The following is a 27,046-nucleotide window of genomic DNA, read 5'->3' as shown; positions in this document are numbered from 1 at the left end:
GCCCTGGTGTTCTAGAAATGTTAAAAAAAAAACCCTGAGCCAGGCTTGGAAGACTTATGGAAAGATACCAACAGTCACCTCAGATGGTGAAGAAAGCTTGTATGGGCTTTACTGTGTCTGTTCTGCAGCTTGGGAGAAGTTCATACACTGTTTAGATCACAGATCCATGGAGTCATCTGTCCTATCACAGCTGGCAGGTGCTGAATTATAAAAGAACTGAGTTGGATGTGCTATGGCAGCCTTAGACCCATAACTGAAGGTGGGGAAGGGACCCCAAGGATCATGGAACTTAACCCTTTCATTTGAGAGGAAGTGGATTGTCCTAGGTCACATAGCAAGTTAGTGGAACAGTAGTGGTTGTTGTTGTTCAGTTGTGTCACTCTTTGTGACCCCCTCGCTGTAGAGGTTTGCCATTTTCTTCTCCAGTTTACCTTACAGATGAGGAAACTGAGGCAAACATCCCACAGCTAAGTGTCTGAGTCCCTATTTGAACTCGGGTCTTCCAGACTCCAGGCCCAGCACTCTATCCACTGTGCCACCTAGCTGCAGGACATTAACGACAACTGACCCCAAAATGGGATGGAGTTCCCCATCACTGGAGGTGTCCACGTAGAGGCTGTACAGTTACTTGTCAGGGGGGTTGTAAACAGCAATCATGCTTTGGGTGGAAGTCAGCTACTGACCTCTTAAGTCCCTTCCACCTCCAAGATAAGTCAGGCCTTCGGACATCACCCCCGCCCAAGCCCAGGGCTCTATGCACCCCACAACACCGCCCATGTGTCCCCTTGAGCTGTGAGCCTGTGGGGGCATCTGCTCCCGACCCCCACCTAAATCTAAGCCTCTGCCCACTCCCTTGAAGCCGGAGAGTAGCGTCAGCTCCGTGGGCTCCTCAGGCCACGGGGCCCTTGCTTGGCTGGGCTGGAGGGCAGCAGCCCCGGGACCAGGCACACGCGGCGGTGGCCCGGACCAGCCAGAGGGGCGCATGCGTGGCGTCTGGAGCGTTATGAATGGTGTGACTTGTTTGCCAGGAGTTTGGGAGCAGGTGGGCAGGGTGGGGCGGGGCGGGGCAGAGAGGAGGTGGAGTCGGAGTCCGAGAGGGCTGGGCTGGGGGAAGCCAGAGCATCAGCGCTCGAAAAGGTGGGCGAGATGGATGGGCTGGGGAGGGAGGAAAGGTGGTGATGGTCGGAGAGAGCGAGCACGCGCGGGGAGGGGAAGGAAAGAAGAGGAGTTTCCCCCCCCAACCCCGGGAAGTGGGCGGTGCTTGAGTGCGACCTGGAGGGGAGGGAATTGGGCGGTGGGCAGGGCCTGAGAGGGAGGGAACGAGAGATGGGCGGAGCCTGAAGGGGGTAAGAGGGAGGAGAGAGTGGTGGGCGGGGCATGAGAGGAAGCCAGAGGAGGCGGGGCTTGAGCGGGAGCCCGAGGAAGGGAATGGGCGGGGGCGGGGCCATCGGGGAGGAGGCGGAGCCGGCGCGCGGGCGCGGAGGGGCTGGGGGGGGGAGGAAGGGAGGGAGGAAGTCACCGCAGCGGCGGCGGTGGCGGCGGCGGCCGAGGGGGCGGTGCGCGAGCTCAGTCAGTGCGAGGAGCGGGCAACGGCCACGGCGGCGGCTGCTGAGTCGCCCCACGGAGCCATCCCCATCCCCATTCCCCACGCGCGGGAGCCGGCGGGGCGCGCAAGAAACAAAGGGAAGCCCCGGGGCAGAGGCAGGGGCCGACCTCGGAGCGCCCGCGGCGGCCGGGGGCGCAGCGGGAGCCCGACTCCGGGCTCCGACCTCGGGCAGGCAGCCCGTCGGCGAGCGGGCGCCAGGCTCGTCCTCTCCGTCGCTCCGCCGCCGCCCCTGACGGGCCCGCCCCGGGGCGAGAAGATGCCGCGGGTCGTCCCGGACCAGAAGAGCAAGTTCGAGAACGAGGAGTTCTTCAGGAAGTTGAGCCGCGAGTGCGAGGTGAGCGGGCCGGGCTGGCGGCGGCTCCTGCGGGGCGCGGGGAGGAGAGGCCCGGAGGGAGGAAAGTTTGGGGCTCTTGTCAAAACTCGGGTCTCTCGAACTTCCTGGGCGGCGGCGGGGGCGAGCTCCATCCGGAGCGGGGCCGGGGGGCGCCGCGGGGGGCGCAGTCCGATGCCCCCCCGCGGCGCCCGGCCCTAGCTCACCGCGCCCTCTTATCTGCGCCCGGGCTCGCTCCCCGGATTGGGCTTGTGATTTCTGGCCGCTCTGTCGTCCGCAGATTAAATACACCGGCTTCAGGGACCGGCCGCACGAGGAGAGGCAGGCGAGGTTCCAGAATGCCTGCAGAGACGGGCGCTCGGAAATCGTAAGTGTCCCCGAGCCCTGGACCCCCCTTCCTTCCTCCCTCCCCCCCAACCTTCACCACCCGCCCGGTTCCCGCCATGCTCCCGCAGACCCCCACGAAGTGCTCAACATTCCGTTTTTAAAATTTTGAGTCTGGGGCATTTCTCCTCCTCCTCCTTTATTACTTCTTTAAAAAGAAAAAAAATATATATATATGTATAGATACATACACAGACATAGACATATACCTGTTGAATTTCACTTCCCTCCAGACTATTAGTGGAAAACGTAGTCCAACGCTTCTGCAACCCGGAACTGTGCGAAGCTGTGAAACCCGTCGTACTTCCTATTCAGATTTTGAAAATATGAAACCAGATACTGACTAGTTTGTGTTTTAACAAGGAGACGGTTTCTCTGTTGCCTCCGTGTTTGCGGCCGTGTTTCCTAGGCGCTGCCTAATAAACAAGTTTGCCATTGAATCCCTTTTTGAAGTGAGTAAAGGGTATTAGAAAGAACAGGAGCCAAGCTAAACAAAGAATTGATATTTTCAGTCTGCATGGCAGGGTAATATTCTGGTAAGGTTCTATGGATTTAAGAGGAAGGCACCGTGTTGGGAAATACTTTGAAGGCTTCTAGAGAACCATTCCATTATGTATTCATAGGTTCACCCCATTAGCTGCTAAGCTAGGTGATAGTTCCTTTCCTACAAGCTACATTTGTTACCCAGCCTAGAACTTTTTGTGATTTGGGAGCTCCTTACGGAAAGGTAATAGTGGTTCTGGAAGAGAAGCCCTCACTTAAAATTGAAAAACTAAAAACTAATCCCTAATGCAGATGTCCTATTTAATGAAGAAGTCATTTCCGTCCCTTAAAGAAGAAAGTATATGTATGCCCTCTGTCTTTTCATGTTGTAAACATGTAGAAGATAAGGACTACTGAGCCTTGGAGTGATAGTTGGTAATTCACATTTATATAGAACTTAAAGCACGTGGATCACAAGGACCTTGTGAGACATGAGGTATTCGGCTATTTCTCTCCACTCTAAAGATGAGGAAACTGAGCCTTAGAAAAAGGAAGTGACTTCACACAGGCACCTATCTCGTAAGTGGGTTTCAACTCAGGTTTCCTCCAAGGCCAGTGCTTTTTCTAGTTCTGCTGCCAGCTCTGGTTTGGTGTTAATAATTCTCAAGGATAGATCTTTTAAATCCACAGGTCTTCCCCAAACTGTCTGTACCAGAGGCCTTGCTCTCTTCCATCACCCACTCCACATATGCCCCTGAACTTTCATGCCTTTTTTTTTTAATTGGCTTCCTGAAAATAGAGTTAGGTAAAAGAGCACCAAAGGGGGGAAAGTCCTTAGGAAAAGGATGTGTAAAAAATGGGCTCCAGGCCAAACCATATTATTTATTATTGGGGAGAAAAGGGAGTAGGATGTACTGATGATATCACTACAAGCTGCTGCAGCTGAATTTAGGCCTCTCATTTGTGTTTCCACTCCAGTCGTCCTGTTGAGGGTGCTAATGAGCAGTAATAGGGCTAAGTAGGGGTAGGAGAGGGGGAAGCCTAAGACCTAGGCCCTAATAGGTTATTTAGTGCTGATCATAGAATCATAAACTATCAAAGCTGGCAGGAAACTTAGAGATCACAAGTAGTCCAACTCCTTCATTTTACAGATGCAAAAATTGAGGTCCAGAGAGGTATGATGATATACCCAAGGTCATACAGGTGGTAGTAGGTGGGTTTCATAAAGATCTTCTGACTCTTAAGCAAGTTCTCTTTCTACTATACCATACTATCTGTAAACTTTGAAAATGACAAAGACACACTCGTCTGATATAATGGAAGCATTATTTAACGGGGGAGGGACAGAATTTTGTCCACTTCATCATGTGGAAAAGACAACCTTGTATGAGTTACGTTAACATCGGAAGAGAATGCTCCAGAAATTACAAATGTGGCCTTTTAATCTCTTGAAGAATTTATGAAGTTCTGCCATTTAAGGTGAGGTCAAAAGGGAGAAATTTTGCAGTATTTAGGTCTGGCGGAGAAGGTAAATTAATATTCTTAAGGTACAAAACTTTGGAAATGGACAGAACTATTCAATTTTGTTTTGTCAATTACTTATTAGTCTCATGAAAAGAACCTTATTTTACCTCACTGGAACCATAGTCCTTCCAGAATACCACATAAATGAGATCCATTTATTCTTTTACATCCATAAAATGTGGAGAGTCCAACCCTCCCTATGTCATGGGATTGTTGTGTGAATAGAAGGAGCTAGTCAATGGAAAGCATCTTCAAAAATAAAAGCCCAGTAATAGGACTGAGCTGTGGTGTATTGGGAAAGCCCTGGAATCAGTGAAGAAATTTGTATTCTAATCTTGTCTTGCACTCTGGGTGATTTTAGTCAAGCTGCTTCTCTGTGCCTCAGGGGGTGGTGAATTAAAGCATCTTTAAGTTCCCTTCCAGGTCTAAAATTCTCTAACTTATATATATTTAATATATTGACAAGGATGGCATCCCGTAAGTATAGGGGACCATCTTCGTAACTCTGCTATAGGAGTTAGGATTAACATTTACCCTATAGACCAGCCATGTTATGTGAAACTTTTGCAGCTTGTAGTTTTGTTTTAAGGGTATAAATTGACCTAAAGTAGATCCTAATCTTCTTAGTAAGCTGTGTTAAATGATTCTCCTCTATTTCTTATGAATTTCTCTTTCTAGGGGTAAATCAGATTTTTCTGGGATGATTTCTTTGTTCGTGTATCTGGACTTAAAAATTATAAGCTTCTTCAGTTCTAATAAAATTGCAGATCAGAGAAAGTAGATTGCAGTTTATAATTTGATTTTAGGGAGAAAATAGTTGTTAAATATTTGATTTTGTTGAGTGATGCAGTTTTTATAAAGGGGGCTAGTTTAGGTTTTTTTTTCTAATTCAAAGAAATAATTCTCAACATGTTTACTACTGTTAAAGGTTATATGGCAATTTACATTTTTTTAAACATTCCCGGAATGTTGTTAAAGTTCATTTTGAACTGAAATTTGAGCTACTCATCCAAAACATACATGTATGAGCTGATTTTGAAGGCTTCATATAGTAATTTTAATAATGGTATCCTAGGTTCTGTGGCACATATTGGACCCCATGATTTTTGATTTATGAAGAGCTTGTTACAGGGGAGGATTCTTTGGAGGGAGAAGAGCGCCATTGAGAATTGTGACAGCATTAATAAAACATTTAGTAAAACAACAGTGATGAAAAAAAATCCAACATTTGGCTGTGGTTTCTTAGGGGTCTTTTCTCCCAGTATAAGAAGAGTGATGATCAGTAGCAGACTCATTAGTTAATGTAGTAAATTGCATAGCTGCTCCTCACTACTCTAAATTCTACTCCATTTGCTGTCTTGTGAATGGCAGCTCAAAGCAAGACGAAAGGAGCAGATGAGAGAATTTTTTGATGCTTGCTGATGAATTTTATTAAAGGGTATAAGGTATGGTGACATTGTGAGACTCTTCTACTCTCTCTAGGTCCTCTCAGAACAAAAATAGTGAGGAGAAAAGTGGAATCTATAGGCAGAATTTATTCCTTTTCTATTAGGTTGTTTTCAGTGATGATTTGGGGAAAAGCTGATACTTAATGCCTGTTTGAATGAACATTAATGATTTGTACCTCTCATTGGTTGTGCAGCCAGAAGCAGGCAACATTTTAGAGCCAGAAACTGAGACTTATTTTAAAGATGAATTACAAAAGTGCATACTGCATTTCTAAATAAGATGTGGCTTTATTTGGATACTTAAAATTTATACCATAGAATTGCATTAATACTAGGGGGAATCTTTAATTATTTTTTTTTCTCTTGACGTTTTAGTATACTGTTTGTAAATTTTTAAATCTAGACTGGTCTATTTTAACCATCTTCTCTGCATGTGAAGGGTTAGGAGAAGGAAAATTGGTGAGATAATGAGCAGAGACTTTATTCCTGAAGTTAGCAATTAAACAAGAGGTAAGGTGGTAAATCTGTGGACCCTATTAATCTTTACCTGGCAGAGGCTGTCAGCTGGGGTCCATTGGAGTTAGTAGAGGAGCATATTCATCAAGTTCCATTTGCCAAAATTGCCACCTGCATTTATAATCAGTATTGGAAGACTCACTAACATTCATGGATACTTAATACTGTCTCTGCTTTGAATAAAATAATAGTAATTAAAAACTGACATTTATATGAGGTTTTCAAAGCTCTTTACAATGAAAATCTTCCTGTTTGCGTTTTTTTAGGAAGCTGAAACCATTTTCTGCTTTCATCAGGCAGCTTGGACCCTTGTCCCAACAGTACCCTTGTCCATACTTCCCAGGTATAGGGCAGCTAGGTGGTACAGTGAATAGAGCACTGGCCCTGGAGTCAGGAGGACCTGAGTTCAAATATGGCCTCAGACACTTGATACTTACTGTGTGACCCTGGGCAAGTCACACAACTCGATTTCCTAGCAAAACAAAAACCAGTCAGGGTCCTTTTTGTTTCACTTGACATCTTTTGGTTCAGTTTTTCAGCATTTATTATAAAATATTGGGGAAAGGTTGAAGAATGGTGTAATCTTGAAAAACCACGACAATACTGAGACGATATGTATTACCTGTCCAGATAAAGGATCTATACATGGGAAGAGAATGGGACTGTGCAATGAAATACCTTCAAAGGGTTCTGTTAGTAATCGGCATTTAGTTTATGTTCTTAGGTGACAGGCTTAAATAGTGTTATGAGATCTGGCAGAGGTGTCTCTTGGGAAAATTTGTGCTTGTAGCATACTTTTTTTTTTTAAAGACTGTCTTAAAATTGTGTTGCTATAATGGCAGTCATAAAATCTATTGGAAATCCTTTAAGTGATCTGTAGTGCCATCATGGAAGATATAATTTCTTCCTTACACAAACGTCAAAGCAAAAGGCGTAACTATTTTTTAAATGGTGAGCCTTGATCTTTAACATAATAAACCAGCCTGATTTTTTAAAATTGTATGATAACCTTGGTAGTTTCATGCATAAAAATCACTTGTAGTTATTGTCTTAACAGAGTGAGAGTGAAGAATCAACGTACTGCATTTAAAGGACTCAGTCATCTCAGGACTTCATAGGATTTTGAGCTGGAAGGACCTTAGAGATTCTTTCTGTTCTGTAGATGAGGTAACTGAAGTCCAGTGAGGAGAGTGGCTTGCTTTGGGTCAAGTGCTAGTGAGAAGGAGACTGAGACCCAAAGAAGGGACATGACTTGCCCAAAATTACACAGATAGATATTAAGTGGCCAGACCCAGGATCTTTGACTCTTGACTCTTTGCATTAAATCCTACCACTTGACTTTTTTTTAACCAAATTATACGTATTTTAATTATTAGATAATTAAAAAAGAAAACTTGTCTCAGCTCATTAGAAATGTGACAAATTTCAACCTTAACTAGTATGGTATCTTGGAAAAATGCTAGAGTTGGAGTAGAGGCCTGGATACAAACCTCAGCTCCAGTGCTGGTGATTTACTTAATATAGAGAACTCCCTCTCCTCATCGTAGGCAGGCACCTTCTCTGCAACTTATGGTCTTGGAAAATTGCCCAGAGCAGAGGTGTCAAACACCCTGCCAGAATACACAACACTACTGAGTGTTGCTGGAACCAGATTACCATGTAATTAACAAAATACAATAATACATAGATAATATTAGTATGGTTTTCTAAGTTAATATATGGCCCTGAGGGACCCTTACCTGTGGTTTAGTGGTCTCCTCTTCTATGAGTTTGACATCATTGGCCTAGAGTATCAAGAGGTTAGGGGACTTGGCCAGGATCACACACTTATGTGTCTGCAACAAGACTTGAACCCAGGTGTTCTTGGCTTCAGGGCCAGCTCTCTGTCCATTAAGCCTTACTGCCTCATCTGCAATATGGGGATAATACTTGTATTACCACCGTATCGTACTTGGGCCATTATGTGCTGTTTCCACCATTCCAATGTAAGCTCCATCTGGGTAGGGACTGTCTTTCTTCTTGTATTTGTATTCCCAACCCTTAGGACAGTGCCTGGTACATATAAGTGATTAATAAATGCTTGTAGACTTGACTCAACATTATAAAAATCCTTAAAAAACTACTAAAATAAGGGGTAACTCCTGAACTAAAAATATTGGGAGTCAGAGAATGTGAGTTGGAATCCTGACCTTCTGTCTTTCTATGTGGTCTTGAGCAAGTCACCTGATCTTTCTGGGCCTGTTTCCTCTGTAAAATAAGGTTATTGGATTAAATAATTTAAGGTCTCTTCCAAACTGAATGCCTCCGATGAACCTTTTGCATCCAGATTAAGACTATTAATACCAACTTGAAACCGAATTTCTTGAGAGCTTTCCTTAGTTCCTTCGTTAGAGAGACAGAGACCTAATCCCATCTACTGATATATTTAGTAAGTAAAATTTTCATTTGGATGATGGTAATTTGCTTGCCAAAAATATGTTCTTCAGGTTTGGGTTTTTTATTATTAGTTATTCGACAGATTAGCCCAGAGAAGTAGGGATAGTGTTGTTTCCACTTTAAATATCAGAAAACTCACTAAAAAAAAACAAAAAACAAAACTCACTCATACAAAACTAGAAGTCAAATTGTTAAGGGTCTCAGAATATATGATGTTGCTGGCTAAGCCATGTAAGTGGTCTTCTAACTACAGTATGTGTTGGGTGAATATTCTAATAGTTACAGTCTCACATTGCTTTCCCCCCCATTATCTCCTGTTTTTCATTTAAAAATGCTTTGGAAGATTGACAGTTCCTGATTCATCTAAGACAGTTGCATTCAAGTATTAACATTTAAGAAGTGAAAATATTTCATTTGCATCTCAGTCTCACATTTTTAGCACCTGAGGACCGTCTTGAAGTACATTATTAAGTAGGAAAAGCACTGGATTTAGAGTCAGAGCAACTCAGTTGAAGATGTGACTTTGTGAGGCTGGATGTGTCACCGGGCAAATCACTTCCTCTTCTGGGCCTCAGTTCCTCATCTAAAAATGAGGGACTTGCCACAACTTGGTCTCCAAGCTCTCTTCTAGTTCTAATCCTGTGATCCTACTGTTAGCATAAGCTCATGGAAGCCGGGGGGAAGAAATAGAGAAATGTCTTATTTACTAATGCTTTAAAGCCAAACAAAAAGTTTTTGAAGTGTTTTCTTTTTAAATCATAGCGTTCTGTGAAAATCTAATTCTTTAGATCTTGAGTGATTTTTTTTTTTTTTGGGTCATAATTTTGTATTTTAAAAATAACCATTTTTAAGTGTAGGGTTGATACCCTTTAGCTCAAATTTTGCAACATGAGATTCTAACGTCAGCAAAAAAGGACCTGAAAGAAAGTATTGATTCCATGTCTTATTTTATATCTAAGCAGCCAATGGCAAATGTCGTCAAAATGGAATCAGATGTTTGTAACTTAATACTAAAGAAAAATGATGAGTGTGTGTTTTTGACTTTAAGTATTCTTTTTGCTGCCTGGCTTAAGACATAAACTGATGTAAAAATAAATGACTGCTTGCATAATTTATGTAATGTCTTGCTCCTGATCCTGTTTGTATTGATTTTTCTAAAAGGCTTTTGTGGCCACAGGAACCAATCTGTCTCTCCAGTTTTTTCCGGCCAGCTGGCAGGGAGAGCAGCGACAAACACCTAGCCGGGAATATGTCGACTTGGAAAGAGAAGCAGGCAAGGTAAGAGAAATTTCTTTGCGTTTTAAAATAACTAGTTGTGTGACTATAGACTGTACCTTTTTATAAGTAGATCACGAATCTAATTACGTCATGGAATAGGCGGGCACGTTGACTCTCATTTTGTTGCAAAAAAATGTCTTGTAACTTTCCTATGTTTTCTAATGTAACCATTTGTTATAAAAACTTATAGCCCACAAGGAATTCTGTACTGTGCCTTCCCATACATGTCATTCAAAACTTGGGCCTTTTAAAAATCTTACAAAGAAGTTTTTCTATATTTATTAACATGTGCTTTAATAAAATTTTATAACTCCAAAGTTTGAACTTGAGAAAACTATGGGAAGTTCTGTAGGCTTTGAAAAATGTTTGCTCATGTACAAGTTTTAAATGCCAGTTGTTTAAACTTTGGTTCATTTTGATTTGAACAAACAAAAATAGCTGTATCATGACAGATATGTATATGTATGAGAATAAGAAGAATCAACTATTTTTACATCATTTTAGAAAAATGTTAAAACCCAAAAAGAAATTTTAACTATTAAGTGAAAGGAGCAGCTTAATATTTGCTTTGCTTCCTGTGGGTTAACATAGAGAACTTAAATGCTGAGGGAAAACATTGTATAAAACATAGCTTTGCAATGTTTTAAACTTCTTGGTTTTCCTTCTCTTCCCCTTCTCCTCTATCCCCTCCCCACCTTTAATCTTAAAGAAAACTTTCAGGAGGAGACAAGTAGTTCTGTTGGGACCTTAATGTTATTTTAATGGTAATCGTTGAAGTGTGAGCATTGGATATGAAAATATAGATGGAAATATTTTGAACAGCAAACCTCTACCAAAAATCTCTATTGAAATTATGTCAGATGAATTTTTAAAGATAGGTTTGGTTGATCTTTATTGAAGTTTGTTTCACTCATTTTACTGAGGTGGTTGATTAATAAATTCCAAATTGTATACCAACAGTGTATAATTTGATGGTTAGCGTAGTGTAGATTAACCATATTAAAATTCTAGAAACTAAATTAAAATTATTCCCCAAATAATCATTGAGCTGATTTTACGTGCATAATTTCTCAGCTTTCTTAGATTCAGTTCGATCCTGTACCTTTTTTTTTAATTCAGCGACCTCCATTAGTTTTTCTCTATAGATTTTTGGTATGTAAGAAGGCTGTCATTTTTCTTGCAAAAAGCAAAAACTTTTCAGTGTTCCTTTGAGAGTATTTAAGCATTGAACTACTAAGAAAATCACTTCTCTGCTTCTGTAAATGTAAGTTATTATATAGTAATGGTCTTTTTTATTTTTATAAAATTTTAGCTAAGTGTAGCCTATGAGCTTTTTGTGGTTGGCAGACCACAATTAGATTTCAGTGAGAGAAAATATGTTACTAGTTTAGAAAAACTGAATGATACAACAAATTTGCTTTCTTCTTGTTTACTTGCTAGTGTTGTCTGTGTTGGAGAAATTAAAGCAAATGATTGCCTTTTTACTTATTTCATATTACAGGTAAGAAGGGGAACTTAGACGATTTATATGGGTTTTGGTGTCTTTTGTTACCCTTTCTTACCCATATGTGTGATGGTTTAGAAATTTTGAAGTGATTGTTGATAATTCAAAATAAATTAATTTTTAAAAAAAGCAAAAAAGAAATTAGCCTTTGTGTAAAGACTTAGTTGAAAGTTGCTTAAGTGATTTCTAATGTCATTAAGAGGTAGACAGTCTAAATTTCCTTCAAATTTTTTGTCCTAATTTAAACTTAACAGATAATTTAAATAATAGGACAATTGTTAACAAGCTTTCTTTTCCACTGATTTCCATTATTCTATTTTATTTGCAACTTTAAAAAAGGCATTAACCAATTTGAGGCTAAACTTTTGTAGCTTTGTATAACACTTGGGAATATTAATTATCAACCCAGAAGCATAGTTTTCCTGGACTTAAGCCATCAAGCTATTTTCAGTTATAGAAACAAAAAACACTGTCCAAAAAAGAGATGAATCTAGTTTTATAATGTATTATCATTTTTGATTACCTGTGGAAAATCCAAAAATAATTTCTCTTAGTTTTGGGATGGTATGTTTTGGAGTGTCTCTTCTTCGGGAAATTTTCTACTTTCCAAAAAAGAAATGAAACCATATTATATGTAACTTAGGAGAAGCTAGAAGGCTATATATTTTTTCTTATCCTTTACATAGACTATTAAAAGTGCAAGTGACTATCTGTGCTTTCATCTACCTCATTTTACACACAAACTGAGAGGACCAGAAATAGAAAGGGAGTTGTCCAAGGTTAGACAATACTGTCCTCAGACTGATACAAAAGAATAGCCTAAAGGAGAGGTGGTCTTTGTCTTTAAACTTAACTAGTTCCTGTTTTCCCAAGACAGGAATATAATCGTTTGAGTTTTTTATTTGGGGAGGAGCTTTTTTTTAAACCTAAAATGCCCTTTTTCCAGAAACTACTAATCTAGAGAAAACCAGTTTAATAGAAGACTTAAGGAAATTCTAATTATACATAGTATATATAATCAATAAGTAAAATAGTATATTTCATAAGATATGCTAAAATAGCATATTTCACACAAAATATAGTTTTCATATATAATATCTGGTTTTGGCCCATATATCTGTCTTTGGCCCAGCCTGGCTAAGTTCAGGGAGGCCCATTACTAGTTTGGCCACAGGTTGTTTCCCCTTTTGTCCTTAGCCACTCTTCAAATCTCTTCTACTCCTAGCCCCAATCTTTGCCCCCAAGCACCTAATTACTGTTTGACCTTTGGCAAATCACTTCAGCTCCCTGGACCTCAATTTCTTCAGCTATAAAATGCCAGGGTTGAACTAGATGACTTCTTAGGTCCCTTCCAATCCTTGATCTTCAATCCTATCTTCGTTAGTGAGGATATACTCAGACTGAACATAAATCCTTGAATCTTAAGGGCTCTTTTCCTTAAGGAATGGGAAAGACAGTTTGAGTTCAAATATATTCTGCTTTGAGTAAATATGACTATGTCATTTGTATATTTAAACAGTTTACCAAAGTATTTTCTTTACTGAACAGATGTGAAGTATTAAACAGTAAGAATTATTGTGTGTCCTAATCTTTATAGCTTATGTAAAATTAGATAATTTATGTAAGTTTTTTTAACCTCTCATGTAATATCTATATTTAAATAAAGAATTGAAGTCTTAGTAGGTAGGATATATTGCATTTAGTTCAGATTTCAGAAAATGACCTAAAGTTTTTCTGTTTGTTTTTGCTCTCCCTAGAGTAAATAAGTAATTGTGGAACTTGTCCATTATTCTAGAAATGTTGAAATTATTTAATTATGCTTTCAGATATGACAGGGTGAGTTTCCCAGTAGGATTGTGCTATGCTTCTTGTACAAAATTAAAAGGACAGAAATGCTGTAAAATTATGTGTTTTCATGTAGTTATCATATACTTCTGAAACAAATGGCATTTAAAATATGCTTTTGTACAGATCAGCTAACACTTCTACCTTCTCTCCCCCACGGTTTTGTTTACTCTTTTATGGAATCATATCAAACACAAGTAAAATGCTAAAACACTAAAGAGGAAAAAATCAGAACATTGGAAACAGATGTAAGCCATATTGAAAAAGGTAGTTCAAGTTGCTCTATCTAAATAGTCTATTTAAAAGCACTGGTTTAAAAAAAAAATCTGTGATGGAAGGTCTCTAGACCAATGAAATCACAGGTCAGATACAAAAACTTTTTTTTTCCCCCAAGTGTGTATATAGATGCTGTTGTAATTAATAAAATATAATTCATTAAAACAAAAACAGAGAATTTTAGAGGCAAAAAAAGATTATAGTTTAGCCCTTTCGTTTTATGGATAGAAGTGAGTTAATAGAGGTTGTCACTGTACCAAGTTCCCACAACTAATTTGCATCAAAACCAGGGTTAGAACTTAGGTCGCCTGGTTCCTGGCCCATTGCCCTTTCTGCTTTTTATTAGGATAAGCAAAGAAGTCTAGAAAAAAGTTTCTACAGGTTTTTCCTTAGTAAATAAAACTTTTGGCTTGTCATCATTTTGCTAACTGATTTCAGTTCTCCTCATTAAGGGAAGCAATTGTGTCTCCTGTAGTTGGAGTTTAATATAGTAATAATCTGATTTTTAAAAGATGTATATGTAGGCCATTTAAATGGAGCCATAGGAGGTAATGTACATAAACTGGGACTTGAACCACGCATAAAAATTTTTGATAAATGTGTGATCTATTTGATAAATATAAATGTGAAAAAAACAAGTTTCAGTTACTCCCAGTGTTTCTATATCATAATCTGTTTTTGATATGGTGGAAAGAGCACTAAATTTGGACTTAATGGACCTAGATTCAAAGTCTCGGTCTTACTATCCTACCTCTCTGAGCCATCACTTTCTTCACCTGTAAAAAGATGAGGTGATGCTTAAGGTCTCTTTCAACTCAATCAGTAATCTATTGTTAAGCCCACAGACTGTGCTTAACCTTATTCAGAAAATAAATGCAGTGACCTCTGTTGGCCCAAGAAAGTATTGCAGGAGCCTCGCCAGCAAAGAATGACCCATTCATTCATAGAATCATAGATTTAGACCTGGAAGGGACCTCAAAGGGCTTTTGTACCTCGTTTTACAGATGAGGAAACTTGAGTCCAGAAAGTTTAAGTGACTTGTCCAAGGTCACCCTGGTAGGAAGTGGCAGAGCTGAACTTTAAACCTAGGGAGTATGCCTCCAAACCCAGCTTTCTTTCCACTTGTGCCATACATCACACTGAAAGGTGAAAAGTTTTTCTTGGACATTACACCGTGAAGGCCTTTTGTATTTCTCTCCAACCCTGTTCTCTGTTCTCATCACTGACTCATATGGAGCCCTTGTGCTTCAGTACACAGGGATAGGTTTAGAATCTATAGGAAAAAAGGAAAGAGTCTTTCCCAAAAATGAATATTGTTTTCTGCCATTTAAACTGATATCTCTCCTGACTCTCATTGAGCTTCTGTAATTTTGGACATTTCATATAATTGTTTTTCCCCACTCCAAAACAATGAGGACCATATTTTGAATCTTTTCTACTACTTATTAGCTCAGTGACCTTGGCAAGTTACTGCTCCTGCTTGAGATTCAGTTTCCTCATCTATTAATCAGATGGTTCCTAAGGTTCCGCTCAATTCCAGATCCTTTGATCTGTTTGATTGGTAGCAGGCCCCTTTTCTTTAAACCCTCCCATTTGAAACTCATAGCTATACATTCTCATTTGAGTCTTCTAGTTGCCATTCTCTTTAGCCCAACCTGCCTTTCAAATAGATCTTCCTCTCCATATATATTCATTGCCTTAGGGTCCACACTATATGTTCTGTATGTGAGAGGAGGGGGCTTCTTTTTCTCACCTCTACTCTACAGCTCTACTCAAGCCAAATGATAACAATAATAGCTGACTGTGCTTACTGTGTGCCAGGCACCGTGCTAACTACTTTACAATTATTTGATCCTTACAACAACCCTGGAAGCTATTATTTTCCTATTTTACAGCTGAGTAAATGGAGGTAAACAGGATGAGGGACTTGTCCAAGTATTTGAGCTAGTATTTGAGGTCGTATTTGAACCTGGGTTTTACTGACTCCAGGTTCAGCCGTCTATCCACTGTATCACCTAGCTGCCCCATAACATTGTCAGCTCCTCTTTATTAAAGAACCATAGGTAGAAGGAAAAGGAGTGCTTTCTTTTTTGAAGACTGATAAAGTGACTTAAATATCATAATTTACTGATAAGAAACTGTGGTTGACCATTAACCTTTCTGGTCAACCTTGTAGTTCTGTTTATGGTAGTTCCTTATAGCAGTATTTTGAGGAATAAACTTCCCACATCCAGGATCTTGAACATAGAAAGATCATAAAATGTAGAATAGAGTGAAACTTGGGTTTGAATCCTACCTCTGTTGAGTAACTTTGTGACCATTGGGTAAGTCATTTAACTTCATGAGGATAATAATACAGGCTGTCGTACCTACCTTATGTGTTGGTTGAAAACAAAATGAGATAGTGTGTCGCAAACCCTAATGTGCCACATAAATATAAAATACCATTTTAAGCATCTAACATTTATTAAGACAATTTTAAGATCCTTTGAATTAGGGACTATATTTTATTCATTTTATAATCTCTATTGCTTAGCACAGAGGCTAGGCATTCAGCAAATATTTGTCAAATTAATGAATCATCTAAAGGAATTCAGAGTGTTTACTATAATGGCGTTAAACAATTTGGCCTTTATGGAGAGGGAGGGGAAGAAAGAACCTCTTTATTAGCAAGAAGTAGTATGGACCCCTATACTGGTAGTTCAAGCTGGATTTTGGTACCAAATCCACCACTGATGAGTTATATGACCTTAAGCCATCTTAGTGACTCATTTTATAGTTTGCTTACCTATAAAATGAGGGAGTTAGGACTGGGTGAACTCTAGAGGTCTATGTGGCATTGACATTCCATGATTTTGCATATTTCATTCTTTCCTAGCTTCGAGGTTCCAGGATTGATATAAAAGAAATATCAGTAAAATCCGTGGATTAAGAGCCTCATCAATTTGTATTTAACAATAATCAACCACCATTTGTTAAGCACCTACTAAGTGCCAGGCACCTATACTAATCACCAGGGATACAAAGACAAAAGTGGGAAGTCTTTGTTCTCAAGGAGATCATAGTCTAAAGGGGGAGACAATCTTTATACATATGAATACAGAGAGCTGAGCATTAGCATCTGGGGGCTGGTGGGCTCATGAGTAAAGGCTTCGTGTGCAAGGTGCTTTATGAAAGGAATTTTGGAAGAAATTGGCAATTCCAAGATGCAAACCTAAGGAGGGATGGCATTTCAGGCATGAGGGACATCAGTGCATTTTTAGTCTATGTAAATTTAACGTAGTATAAATAATTTTTTATGTTCTTAGCTTGGCCGTTGTGGAAAGAACACTGGCCTGGAAATTTTGAATCAAAATCCAGTTCTGCCACTCACCTATGTGACCTTAAGGAAATCACTTTCCGTTTCTAAGCCTCATTTGCTTCATCTTCAATAATGATGGTGATGATGATGATAATTACAATAGCTAACATATATATATAGTGTTTACTGTGCACCAGGCACTGTCCTAAGCACTTTACAAATATTATCTCATTTGATCCTCACAACCACTCTGGGAGGTAGGTGCAATTATTATTCCCATTTTATAACTGAGGAAACTGAGGCAAACAGGTTAAGCGACTTGCCCAGGGTCCCACAGGAAGTAAGCGTCTGAGGCCAGATTTGAACCTAGATCTTCTGACTCTAAAGCCAGTGCTGTATTCACTGTGCCGATTTAAAGGTAGGGGATGGGACTAGCTAACTCCTAAGCCCCTGGCCAGCTTCAGCATTCTGTACTCTGATAGAACTTCCAGCTCTGACATTGTAGAATTATGTGTTCTACAGCTAATTACTTTGTTGTTTTTCAAAATGTTAATTGAATAATTAAAAAAAAAACTGGATCAGGGTAAGATATATTCCTTCATCTCTATGGCTGTGGCCTTGGCCTTGAACTTTTTTATGAGGGAAAAATCCTGTACCTGGTTTGTAGACTGGTGTTATTATCCACCTGTAGAATAGGTTAAACTGTGACTCTGAATGGGGCTAGAGGTTTAGCTCTGGAGACAACTGCTGCTGTCAAAGTAGAGCTCTGAGCAAAACACTCCCCTGTGTTCTTTGCCACTGTAACCATCTGAGTGAGGCTGTCACCCAAGGCCAATGCCATTCTAAACAGATTAATGAAGACAGCATGAATCTAACTGTTCCAGGACTAGAAGAGGGTGGCACTTTGATCAGACCTAGTAAGTCTAAACCAAAAGACCCTATTTCATTGTTGACATGATTATGCCTTTGGAGGGAGGGAAGGAACAAGCACTTATCAAATACTTATTGTCAATCAGTTAATCATTAAACATTAAGCACCTACTGTGTGCCAGGAACTTTGATAAGTGCTTTACAGATATCTCGTTATCTCATTTGATTTGAGAACAGAGTCTCTGCTTTTGAATTTGCCAAAACTGATAAAATTTCAAAATATCAAATAGTGTACCATCTAGCCCAGAAAGGACTAAGAGTTATAGTAACACAAGGATTAGGGAGGATTCTGGGAGGCTGGAATCCTGGAAATCAGTCTTTTATCCAGACCAAAAATCTGATCAGAGGTATAGCAATCTTATGAGAAAACTAATCATGCAGGACCAAATTAGATGAAGCAGGGATATATACATTGAGTATATCATTGGGATAAGACAGTACACGAAGTGAATATAAAACGATAAATTTTTTTCTCTAATTTTAGCACGGCATAATTATTTTGGTCCGTTTTAACTGAGAAGTGAGTAACTTTCCTTTTACAAAGCCATTGTAAGGAATACTCTGATTTTTATATCATAGCTATTGACGTTACACATGTATGTAGCGTCTAAACTTGTGTTATTTAGCCTGTATTGTGTCTTTTCAGAAGGAAATTTTTTGATTGGAATCATTGTGATATGGTAGTAGTTCAGTATTTTTAAAGTATTGAATAAATTCAAAATATGTGTCCTGGCAACTAATTCACTTTAACTACTTTTGCACTCAGAGCATCTTTGTTGAGCAATTTATGCTGACTCTGATGTTTTGTTTAATAAAATGGACAAGCCCAGAATCTATTAGACTGAGTTTATAAATAACTTCATCATACAATTTATTGATAGCTAAAGGATATCTGAAAAGACTGTCCTCATCTTAAGGTAACCATCCTAATAATTTAGGTTGTATATTTTCTTCAAGAAGACATTCAGACCTGGAAATTTCTTAGCACTCAGTAGTTGTCCTCATGCTTTGTCATCCAGTTAGTTGAGAATGTATTCCATCTGTGGAAACTAGATCTGTCTTAATAAGTGGACATGGAGAATAACCTACTATCTTTCTCATAGAAAACCCTTCACAGACTCAAAGACAAGATTCAGATCATGCTTAAATTAAGCCTTTTCTTCCTTTGACTACAGTTCCTTTGACCTTTTCTCATAGGACCTATTGCTAAGTGTTTGTTATTGCAAAAGAATGTAAATGGTTATTATAGTTAACTGGAAGCCATTAGTCTTGTGTAACCAGCTTAGTGACTCTGTGCATCTTGTGTTTATTCCCATCCTCAGTGGGATTTGAGGATTCTGTACTTTGGGAGAATTTTGAGTTAACTGTTAGTGTATCTTTCAGCTCATGCATAGTGTATGCTTTTAGTTAATGTGTTAAATTTTTTCCTTTATAAGGCTAAGAAATGTGAAGTAGGAAATTTTAAAGACCAAGAAAGCATCACGTAAATACAATATAGTATTTAAATGAGCACAACTCCAAATCTGATGACTTGGATCACCAGAGTGAGAGATTAAAACTTTGCTTTTTATGTACATGTCTTTCTTCTTTCTCCTTTTAATTATATAGTTAAACAATATCAAGAGCAAATATTCATCCACAGAATTTGTGGCATTAGACTGTCCTCAGTTTGATCACCTGAGCATTTTTTTCTTTTGTTTACTTTCTATGCTTTTGTACTTCTTTGTATCATCACTCGAGGTTTTAGCATAAAATATCAAAGCTCAAATTTATAAAACTTATAATGAATGGGAACAGAATCCTGTTTTTAATAGTCTTCTCCAACAATTGGCTCTGCTTTTTCTGGAACATTTACAGTAATTTGCCTGCAGGATCTTTGTCCCAGAATAAATATTGTTTCTGTTTATATGCCACCCACAATCTGGCAGGGTATAACCAGGCCACTTGGATGTTAGCCCCAAGAAATCCCTAGTCAAACTCCACTAGTTCCTTTCTTGCTAACCTAGGTATGCCAAATAAAAATATGTATTTTTAGAGGTTCAAGAATAAGATTCTTCTCAAGTCATTTTAATCAGTGTTCATCATATTGCACTAAGAGCTGATTAATACCACATTTGTATAATGCTATTATAAAGGTTACAGCGGTGTTTTTGTTGTTGTTGCTGTTTGTCCTCTATTCTCAAAGAGGACCATGACATCAGGAAGGTGATACCATGACTTGCAAGTGAACTGGTTTGCAGTGAGGGAGGGTTGTGCAAAGTCACCAGCCTCGCTTTGTCCTCCAGAGCCATCTGAGTCTAGTGGCAAGATATAGATGAAGATGCCTGGAGATGGCCTTACAAAGGTTACAGAGTACTTTTTCTCGTAGCTCCTATATGAGACGTTTGATAACAATATTATCCCTATTATTTAGAAAAGGGAACTGAGGCTCCAAGAAGTGAGGTGACTTCTCAGTGGTCACACAGCAAGTGTCTGAGATGGCCTGTTCTCCTGACCATGCACAGGGATCTTTGCCCTCAGCCATCCTGCCTTTCTCTGAGTCTCCTAAATTGAAAAGCTATAGCTTCTTTTTTGTGTTAGTGTGTAAATATATTTAAAATATTTCCTTTTTTTCTAAAAGTCTGTGCCAAGCGTTAAACTTTGGCTCCTGGCCCTACCTACCATTTATTTTCCTTGTGAGGTTGGACAAACCATTAAGCTTCTCTACATTGTTAACCTTTTTATCTGTAAAATTACAATAAAGTACTTGAAATGTCTATGTCAGGGTTAACAAAGCTCTAAAAGTGCATGCTCTTATTAATGCGTTAGTAGATGAAACTAATTTTGGGAAGGCCACTTTGACAGTAAAAGCAAATGGCTGAATATTTGAGGAAATAGATTTTACTACCCAAGTTATGTGGAAAAAATAGAGTGAGAGGAATGATTTATAATTAGCATGTCTAAGCTCCTATGGAAAATAAACTTTGTTCGGCCTACATTACAGTAGCACAAAAAAGTGTATCTAAAGTGCTTAAAAATAGGTTGTCCCTAAAGTAGAGAATTGCTTCATTGGTAATTTTGTATACCGAATAATACCTATTAATCTGCTTTAGTGAACATCTTTTTTTCTCTTAGTACAAAGGAATATTTTAACCCAGGCCCTTTCTAAATTGCATATTGCAAATTAAACATAGGCAAATTCTAAATTAATGAGTTTTCTTGCCAGATCATCTCATAATCCAAAATATTTTAAAAATTTGATTCTTAAAACATTATCCCAATGACATAGAATATTGTAAGAAAGATATTTTTATCTTGTAAATTTAATATGCCCTAATTCTTCCTTCTTCCCACCTTCTCTACATATAGAAAATCACTTCATTTTATAGGCATTATAAAAACCTATCTTAATCTTAGCATCTCAGTGTATTTCTCCTTAACTGAGTTTTTCAGCCTGTAGCTTTGTGATACATGTAAGTATATCCCTTTTGGTGATATTCATATTCTTTACCTTCTCCCATATTAAAAGGTATAACCTTTATTGCTTTTCCCCTAGTAAAATTTAATTTCCTGATCTACATTTACATCAGGAGCCAGGTTTGAATACAGAAGTATTATTATCTGTGTCCAAAGCATTGGACTAAAACAGAGAATCTCAAGTTTCTTTCTTGTTGCCATTACTCAATTATGATGTAACTTTGGAGTTAAAGTTAGTTATTTTCTTTGCAACTCAATTTTCCTATCAGTTTTTGTTTGTTTTTTCTTAAAGAAAGAGAAACCATCATTGACAAGTTTATAATATTGGTGATCTAGGTAAAGAACTTTGAACATTTAAAATATGTATGTGTCAATTTTAATGTAATGTTCAGTTTTTGTTTTATACTTCAGGAGACTGTTCTTTGACCTTGTTGCATGTCATATCTGTGTCTAGGATCACTGAATTTTTTTTTCCATTTTTCTTAGTTTTAATAAAGCTAATAATTTTCTGTTAATATGTTAGCAGGATGTAAGCTCCTCAAGGCAGGTTTTTAATTTACTTGTTAAAGAATAGAAGTAGAGGGGAATGTAGCTCAGTGTTAGGACAAATGTTTTACATGTATGAGGCCCAGGGATTGATTTCCTCCCAGCGCTATGGAAGGATCAGTGGATACCTGGATTCTAATTGCACTTCTGCCACTAACTTGCTATATGACTTGCGTCATCTCTCTGATCCTTGGTTTCCTTGTCTGTAAATAATGAGATAAAACTAAATGAGCTTCAAGATGCCTTCCAGCTATAAAGTTTTTTCAGTTATACAGTAGCAATCAAGAGATTACTTTCCATGTGCAGTGAAGGGGTTTTTTTGTTTGTTTTTGTTTCTTATGAAGTTAACTATTAGAATAAGATGACTACATGATGTGAACATGGAAATGCTTAATGGACATATCAGGAATATATGCATCTGGAAAACCACTTAACTTGGCAGATTAACATAGGAAACATTGATCATACCTGACAAATGGTAATTTCTCTCATACAGAATACTACAGGCATTTTAACCACCGGCATATTTTGCCAACAAAAAGATTCTCATAACTGCCTTTGGATGAAAAGTGTCCCAGATGCTTAAGCATAATAGATTGTTTGCTTTTTCTTTCCTCTGATACCCATTTTCAACTCTACCATGTTCCATTAAATCTTTATAGACATTAGTAATTAGGGGCAGAGTTCATCTATAGTCTTCCTTTGTGGGGGAAAAAAAGTGACATTTAGTTCTGTTTTACATGTATAAGGAAAAGTAAATGCATAGAATTATCTGCTCTAAACGCTAAAATTTAAGTAAACCCCCCCCAAAAAAAATTAGCAGGAATTTTAGTAAACATTTTAAAATTATGTATAATATTTTATTGCTTCTTTAAGAAATGATTTACTGACATCAACTGTACCATCAAGGTAAACCTGAAGGATTTTATTTCAGTGTGTGAGATCAATTGAGCATGTCCAGTTTAAGTAACAGGCTTATTTTATTAGTTCATAGAGCAGAAAAGGACCTTAGAGATCTAGTCCAAGTATCTCTTTTACAAATGAAGAAATTGAGGCCCAGAGAGTTTAAGTGACTTGCTCGAAGTCACACAGGTAAAGTAATAAGCAGATCCAAAAATTTAACCCAGGTTCTTTATTTCCAAGTTCAGTGCTTTTTCTACTATGGCATCCTACCTTTTTATTTAAGAAGAGATGGAGGAAATGGTGACTTCAGGACTTCTACCTTGAAATCTTGGCTGTTTTTGTTTAAAAGGAGGTACTATGCATATTCGTTATAGGTTTATAACTAATGGTAAGAGAAATTAGCTTCCACATGTATGACTTGCTAAATTCTCATATGTAAATAATGAGCCTTTTTTGGAGAAGTTACTAATCTGCTTTTTGGATTCTCCGTGGCACATCTTCCCAGTGTGGTGTTCCCTGTCATCTAGTGATTCCAGTTAACCAATGTTTCTAGATGTTAACCTTCCCTCCCCTTACCCTACCAGGCATAATCAATAATGTAAATAATATTTGAGACTACCTTATAATTTCTGGGGAAATATGTATAGTTTCCTCTATTGTACATTAATGCCCTAAATTCCTAATGGCCTAAGATTTGAGAAAGCATTCAGCTTAACTTTTAATGTATTTGTATATAAAGAGACAGCATGGAGTGGTGACTAAAGAGCCAAGTAAAGAAAACCTGAGATTGAGCCCCACCTCTGACACATACAGGTGGTGGGACTTTGTAAAGACCATTGCTCTTCTTATTGGCTGAGCCAGTGCTGCTGTGGATTCGTAGAGAGGATTCCTTACTAGGAATTATCCACACCCATAAAATTATAGCTCTAGATTTTTAAAAATTGTTTTTAATAGAGTCAAATATGTGACACTAAATTGTAATAAATTGTATGTTTCTCTTGTTTGTGTTCCTTTTGACAAACTTGTCTAAGTCAAGATTATAATCAACAACACTAAGTCCTCACTGCTAATAACTAAAAGATGCAAAGCACTTTATAGTCACTATCACTTGACTCACAGCAACCTTGTACGATAGGTACTACAGATATTATTGTCCCCATTTTATAGAGGAAGAGATTGAGTCTTAGAAAGATTATAATATGCCCATGGTTACACAATTTATTACCAAATGGGATTTGACTTGGGTCTTCCTTAATCCCAGTCTAATATTCTTTCCACTGTACTATGTTGTTAATCACTATGAATACAGCGGAGCTTCTTTTAGAAATTAAAGATGGAGGCAGAGCCATGGTGGCAGAGTAAAAGGAAGCAATGCAGTTGAGTCTCCTGTCCACTGTTCCTCCAGACAGATCTATAAAATGCACCAGACCAAATCATAATGGAGAATAAAATCACTGAGAGTCTTTTGTTTGGCCCGAGTCAGCATGGAGAGACAAAAGTTGGCAGACACTGGGGTCAGGTTTGGAATAGGAGCACACAGCACTTGGAGCACTCCAGTGTCCAGAGAGACGCCATGCACCAGTACAAAAGAACATCCTAGACCTATCCTCGGGCACTAGAACAGAAACAGGTGCCAGCTGGAAGCTTTGTCACCCACTACCCAATCCTGGGTTACAGATTCATAGCATAGTAAAAGATGGACCAGTGCCCATCAGTTCAAAGGTGTTATTGCCTTTCCCAGGTGGAAAGGCTGTGGGCAGGGTACTGAGAAAGGAAGAAGTTCAGAAGGCTACATCAACAATGGTGTGGTTCAGACCCCAAGCTCAGAGTAGGGTTTCAGGGTCTCACTTCTAGCGTGTAGTCCAGCCAGCAGAGAAATATACAAGGTAGACCAAAGGGGAACCTGTAATTCTGCCACTTTGAACCAACAGCTTTCCAACTGACTGAGAGACAGAGTCCTGCAGAATTCTACATTTGCATAGACCCAAACCAGGGTCAGGAACTTATAGAGCTCAGACCAGGAAAGCAGCAAACAGACTTTACCCTGCTGGATCAGACTCCTTTGGGAGTACTAAAAGCTTGCAAGTCCCCAGCCTGTCTCAGAAATCCTGAAATAACACAACACTCGGTTGCTTCATTGTATTAACACCCAAGAAAGCAGCAACAAAACCAGTGCAGACTTGATGTGTGGCAGAACCCAGCCCTAATATCAAGTCTAAAGTCAAGAAGTAGGCTGGAGGGATGGGCATGCAAAAAAAGAATCCCACCATAATGAGATACTATGGTGGCAGGGATGCCCACGACACCAAGGCAGAAGAGAATGATTCCAGAATAGCTACAGGCAAAGCCTCAGAGAGAAAAAAACACAGCTGGAACTCAACTAGAATTCCTGGAAGAGATAATGCAAGAGTTAAAAATTGTTTTTCTAAGTGGAATAAGAGTGCTTGAGGAAGTAATTGGAGAGAAATTAGAGTTTTAGAAGAAAGAATTTGGAAAGGGAATTAATAGCTTGGCACAAGAGGTTTAAAATCTTGCCCAAGCGACAAACTCCCTGAAAATTCACATGGACCAAATAGAAGCCAATGACTTAATGAAGCAAGAAGTATTAAAGTTAAAGCCAAAAGACTGAAAAATTGGAAGAAAATGTAAAATATCTCATAGAAAAAAACAGCTGACCTGGAAAAGAGAATTTAAATACCAAGGAGCCAGAGTTAGAATCACACATGATTTAGCAGCCAGTACTATAAAAGAGAAGAGAACTTGGAATGTGATATACCAAAAGGAATTACTCTGGGCTTACAGACAAGAATAATTTACCCAGCAAAACTGAATATAATGCTGGGGGGTGGGGCAGAGGCAGCAGAGAATGGACCTTTAATGAAACAGAGGCCTTCAAAGCATTCCTGCTGAAAAGACCAAAGCTGTGAAAAAACTTTGAAATTCAAACACAGGAATGAAGTATAAAAAGGTAAACATCAGTGAACAATGATAAAGGACCAAACAAGGATAAATTGATTACTTTCAAATATGGGAAGATGATACGTGTCTCCTGTGAACCCTGTCATCATTAGACTTCATAGAAGGAGTCCATTTAGACAAGGCCAGGGAGTGGTTCTGTCATGACAATCATAAGAAAAGAATGGAAAGAGGGGAAGGGGATACACTGGGGGGAAATTTACCTAACACAATAGGCTACTCAAGTAGATAGCTATACAAACATGAAGGAGGGGGTGGGGGGAATGGCTCCCACTTGAACCTTACTCTCATCTAAACTGATCAAAGGAAATAGAATTAGGTACAAAAATCTACCTCATTCAGCAGGAAAATGGGTGGAAGGAAGAAAAGGGGAGGGGATTTAGAGAAATGGTAGATGAAGGCAGGGGTGAACCCTAAACAAAATAGGCTCTAAGGATGTACAAAATACAGGTCTTTTTGAGGTGGCAAAGGATGGGAATCCTTGGAGTGCCTGCAAAATTGGGGCATGAATGAACAAGCTATAGCACACAAATTTGATGAAATACTGTCATGCTGAATTCATGAACAAATAAGATTCCTTTAGAGGTGAAGAACTCAGGATGCAGAATGAGAATTTCTTAAAAAAGGAAATGGCTGGGGCAGTTAGGTGGCAGATGCACTGGTCCTAGAGGCAGAAGGACCTGAGTTCAAATCCAGCTGAAGACACAACACTCACTAGCTGTGTGACTCTGGGCAAGTCACTTAACCCCAATTGCCTCACCAAAAAAAAGAAAGAAAGAAAGAAATAGCCAGTGTGGCCATTTGATTGACTGTACAACTTCTAATGGGTTTTGTTTTTTTCTGTTCTCAGTTTGGAATGGGAGAGTGAAAAGGTGGATCTTGGCTGATTAAAAGAAAATATTTAAATGTTTAATTTTTTTAAAAGAGAAATTGAAGATAGTCCCTGCCTACTGAGATTATCTAATCTAGTTTGCACAGCAAGAGGGCCATTTTTGTTTTTTGTTTGTTTGTTGTTGGGGTTTTTTTGTTGTTGTTGTTTTGGGTTTTTGTTTTTTTTTTTTTTTTGGTGAGGAGGTCGGGGTCAAGTGGCTTGGCCAGAGTCACATAGCTAGTAAGTGTTAAGTGTCTGAGACTGGATTTGAACTCTGGTCCTCCTGATTCCAAGGCTGGAGTTCTATCCACTGCACTACCTAGCTGCCCCTAGAGGACTGTTTTTAAAGACGTGTAAGTAAAGCAAATGTAAAACTCCCATTTTGACAACTGCTGGGAAAACTGGAAAGCAGTTGACAGAAATTAGGTTTAG

The 27,046-nt window shown here is 38.8% G+C and overlaps 1 protein-coding gene across 7 annotated transcripts in view; it reads left to right on the top strand.

The window, feature by feature from the left end:
• The first annotated feature begins 1,800 nt into the window (after window positions 1–1,800).
• CBFB (core-binding factor subunit beta) overlaps window positions 1,801–27,046 on the top strand; it is a 99,367-nt gene continuing 74,121 nt past the window's right edge. For 3 of the 7 annotated variants that reach the window (XM_027847003.1, XM_027846977.1, XM_027846984.1), the window contains exons 1-3: window positions 1,804–1,940; window positions 2,218–2,304; window positions 9,890–10,006. In XM_027847003.1, coding sequence (XP_027702804.1) covers window positions 1,863–1,940; window positions 2,218–2,304; window positions 9,890–10,006 — 282 coding nt within the window. In that variant the 5' untranslated portion in view covers window positions 1,804–1,862. Of the gene's footprint in view, window positions 1,941–2,217; window positions 2,305–9,889; window positions 10,007–27,046 lie in introns of all 7 variants that reach the window. The other 4 variants (XM_027846967.1, XM_027846993.1, XM_027846959.1 and 1 more) reach the window with 3 other exon arrangements.

This window comes from Vombatus ursinus, unplaced genomic scaffold, assembly GCF_900497805.2.
Source record: "Vombatus ursinus unplaced genomic scaffold, bare-nosed wombat genome assembly UNPS02005286.1, whole genome shotgun sequence".
Taxonomy (NCBI): domain Eukaryota; kingdom Metazoa; phylum Chordata; class Mammalia; order Diprotodontia; family Vombatidae; genus Vombatus; species Vombatus ursinus.
This window is presented reverse-complemented; position numbering and strand designations above follow the sequence as displayed.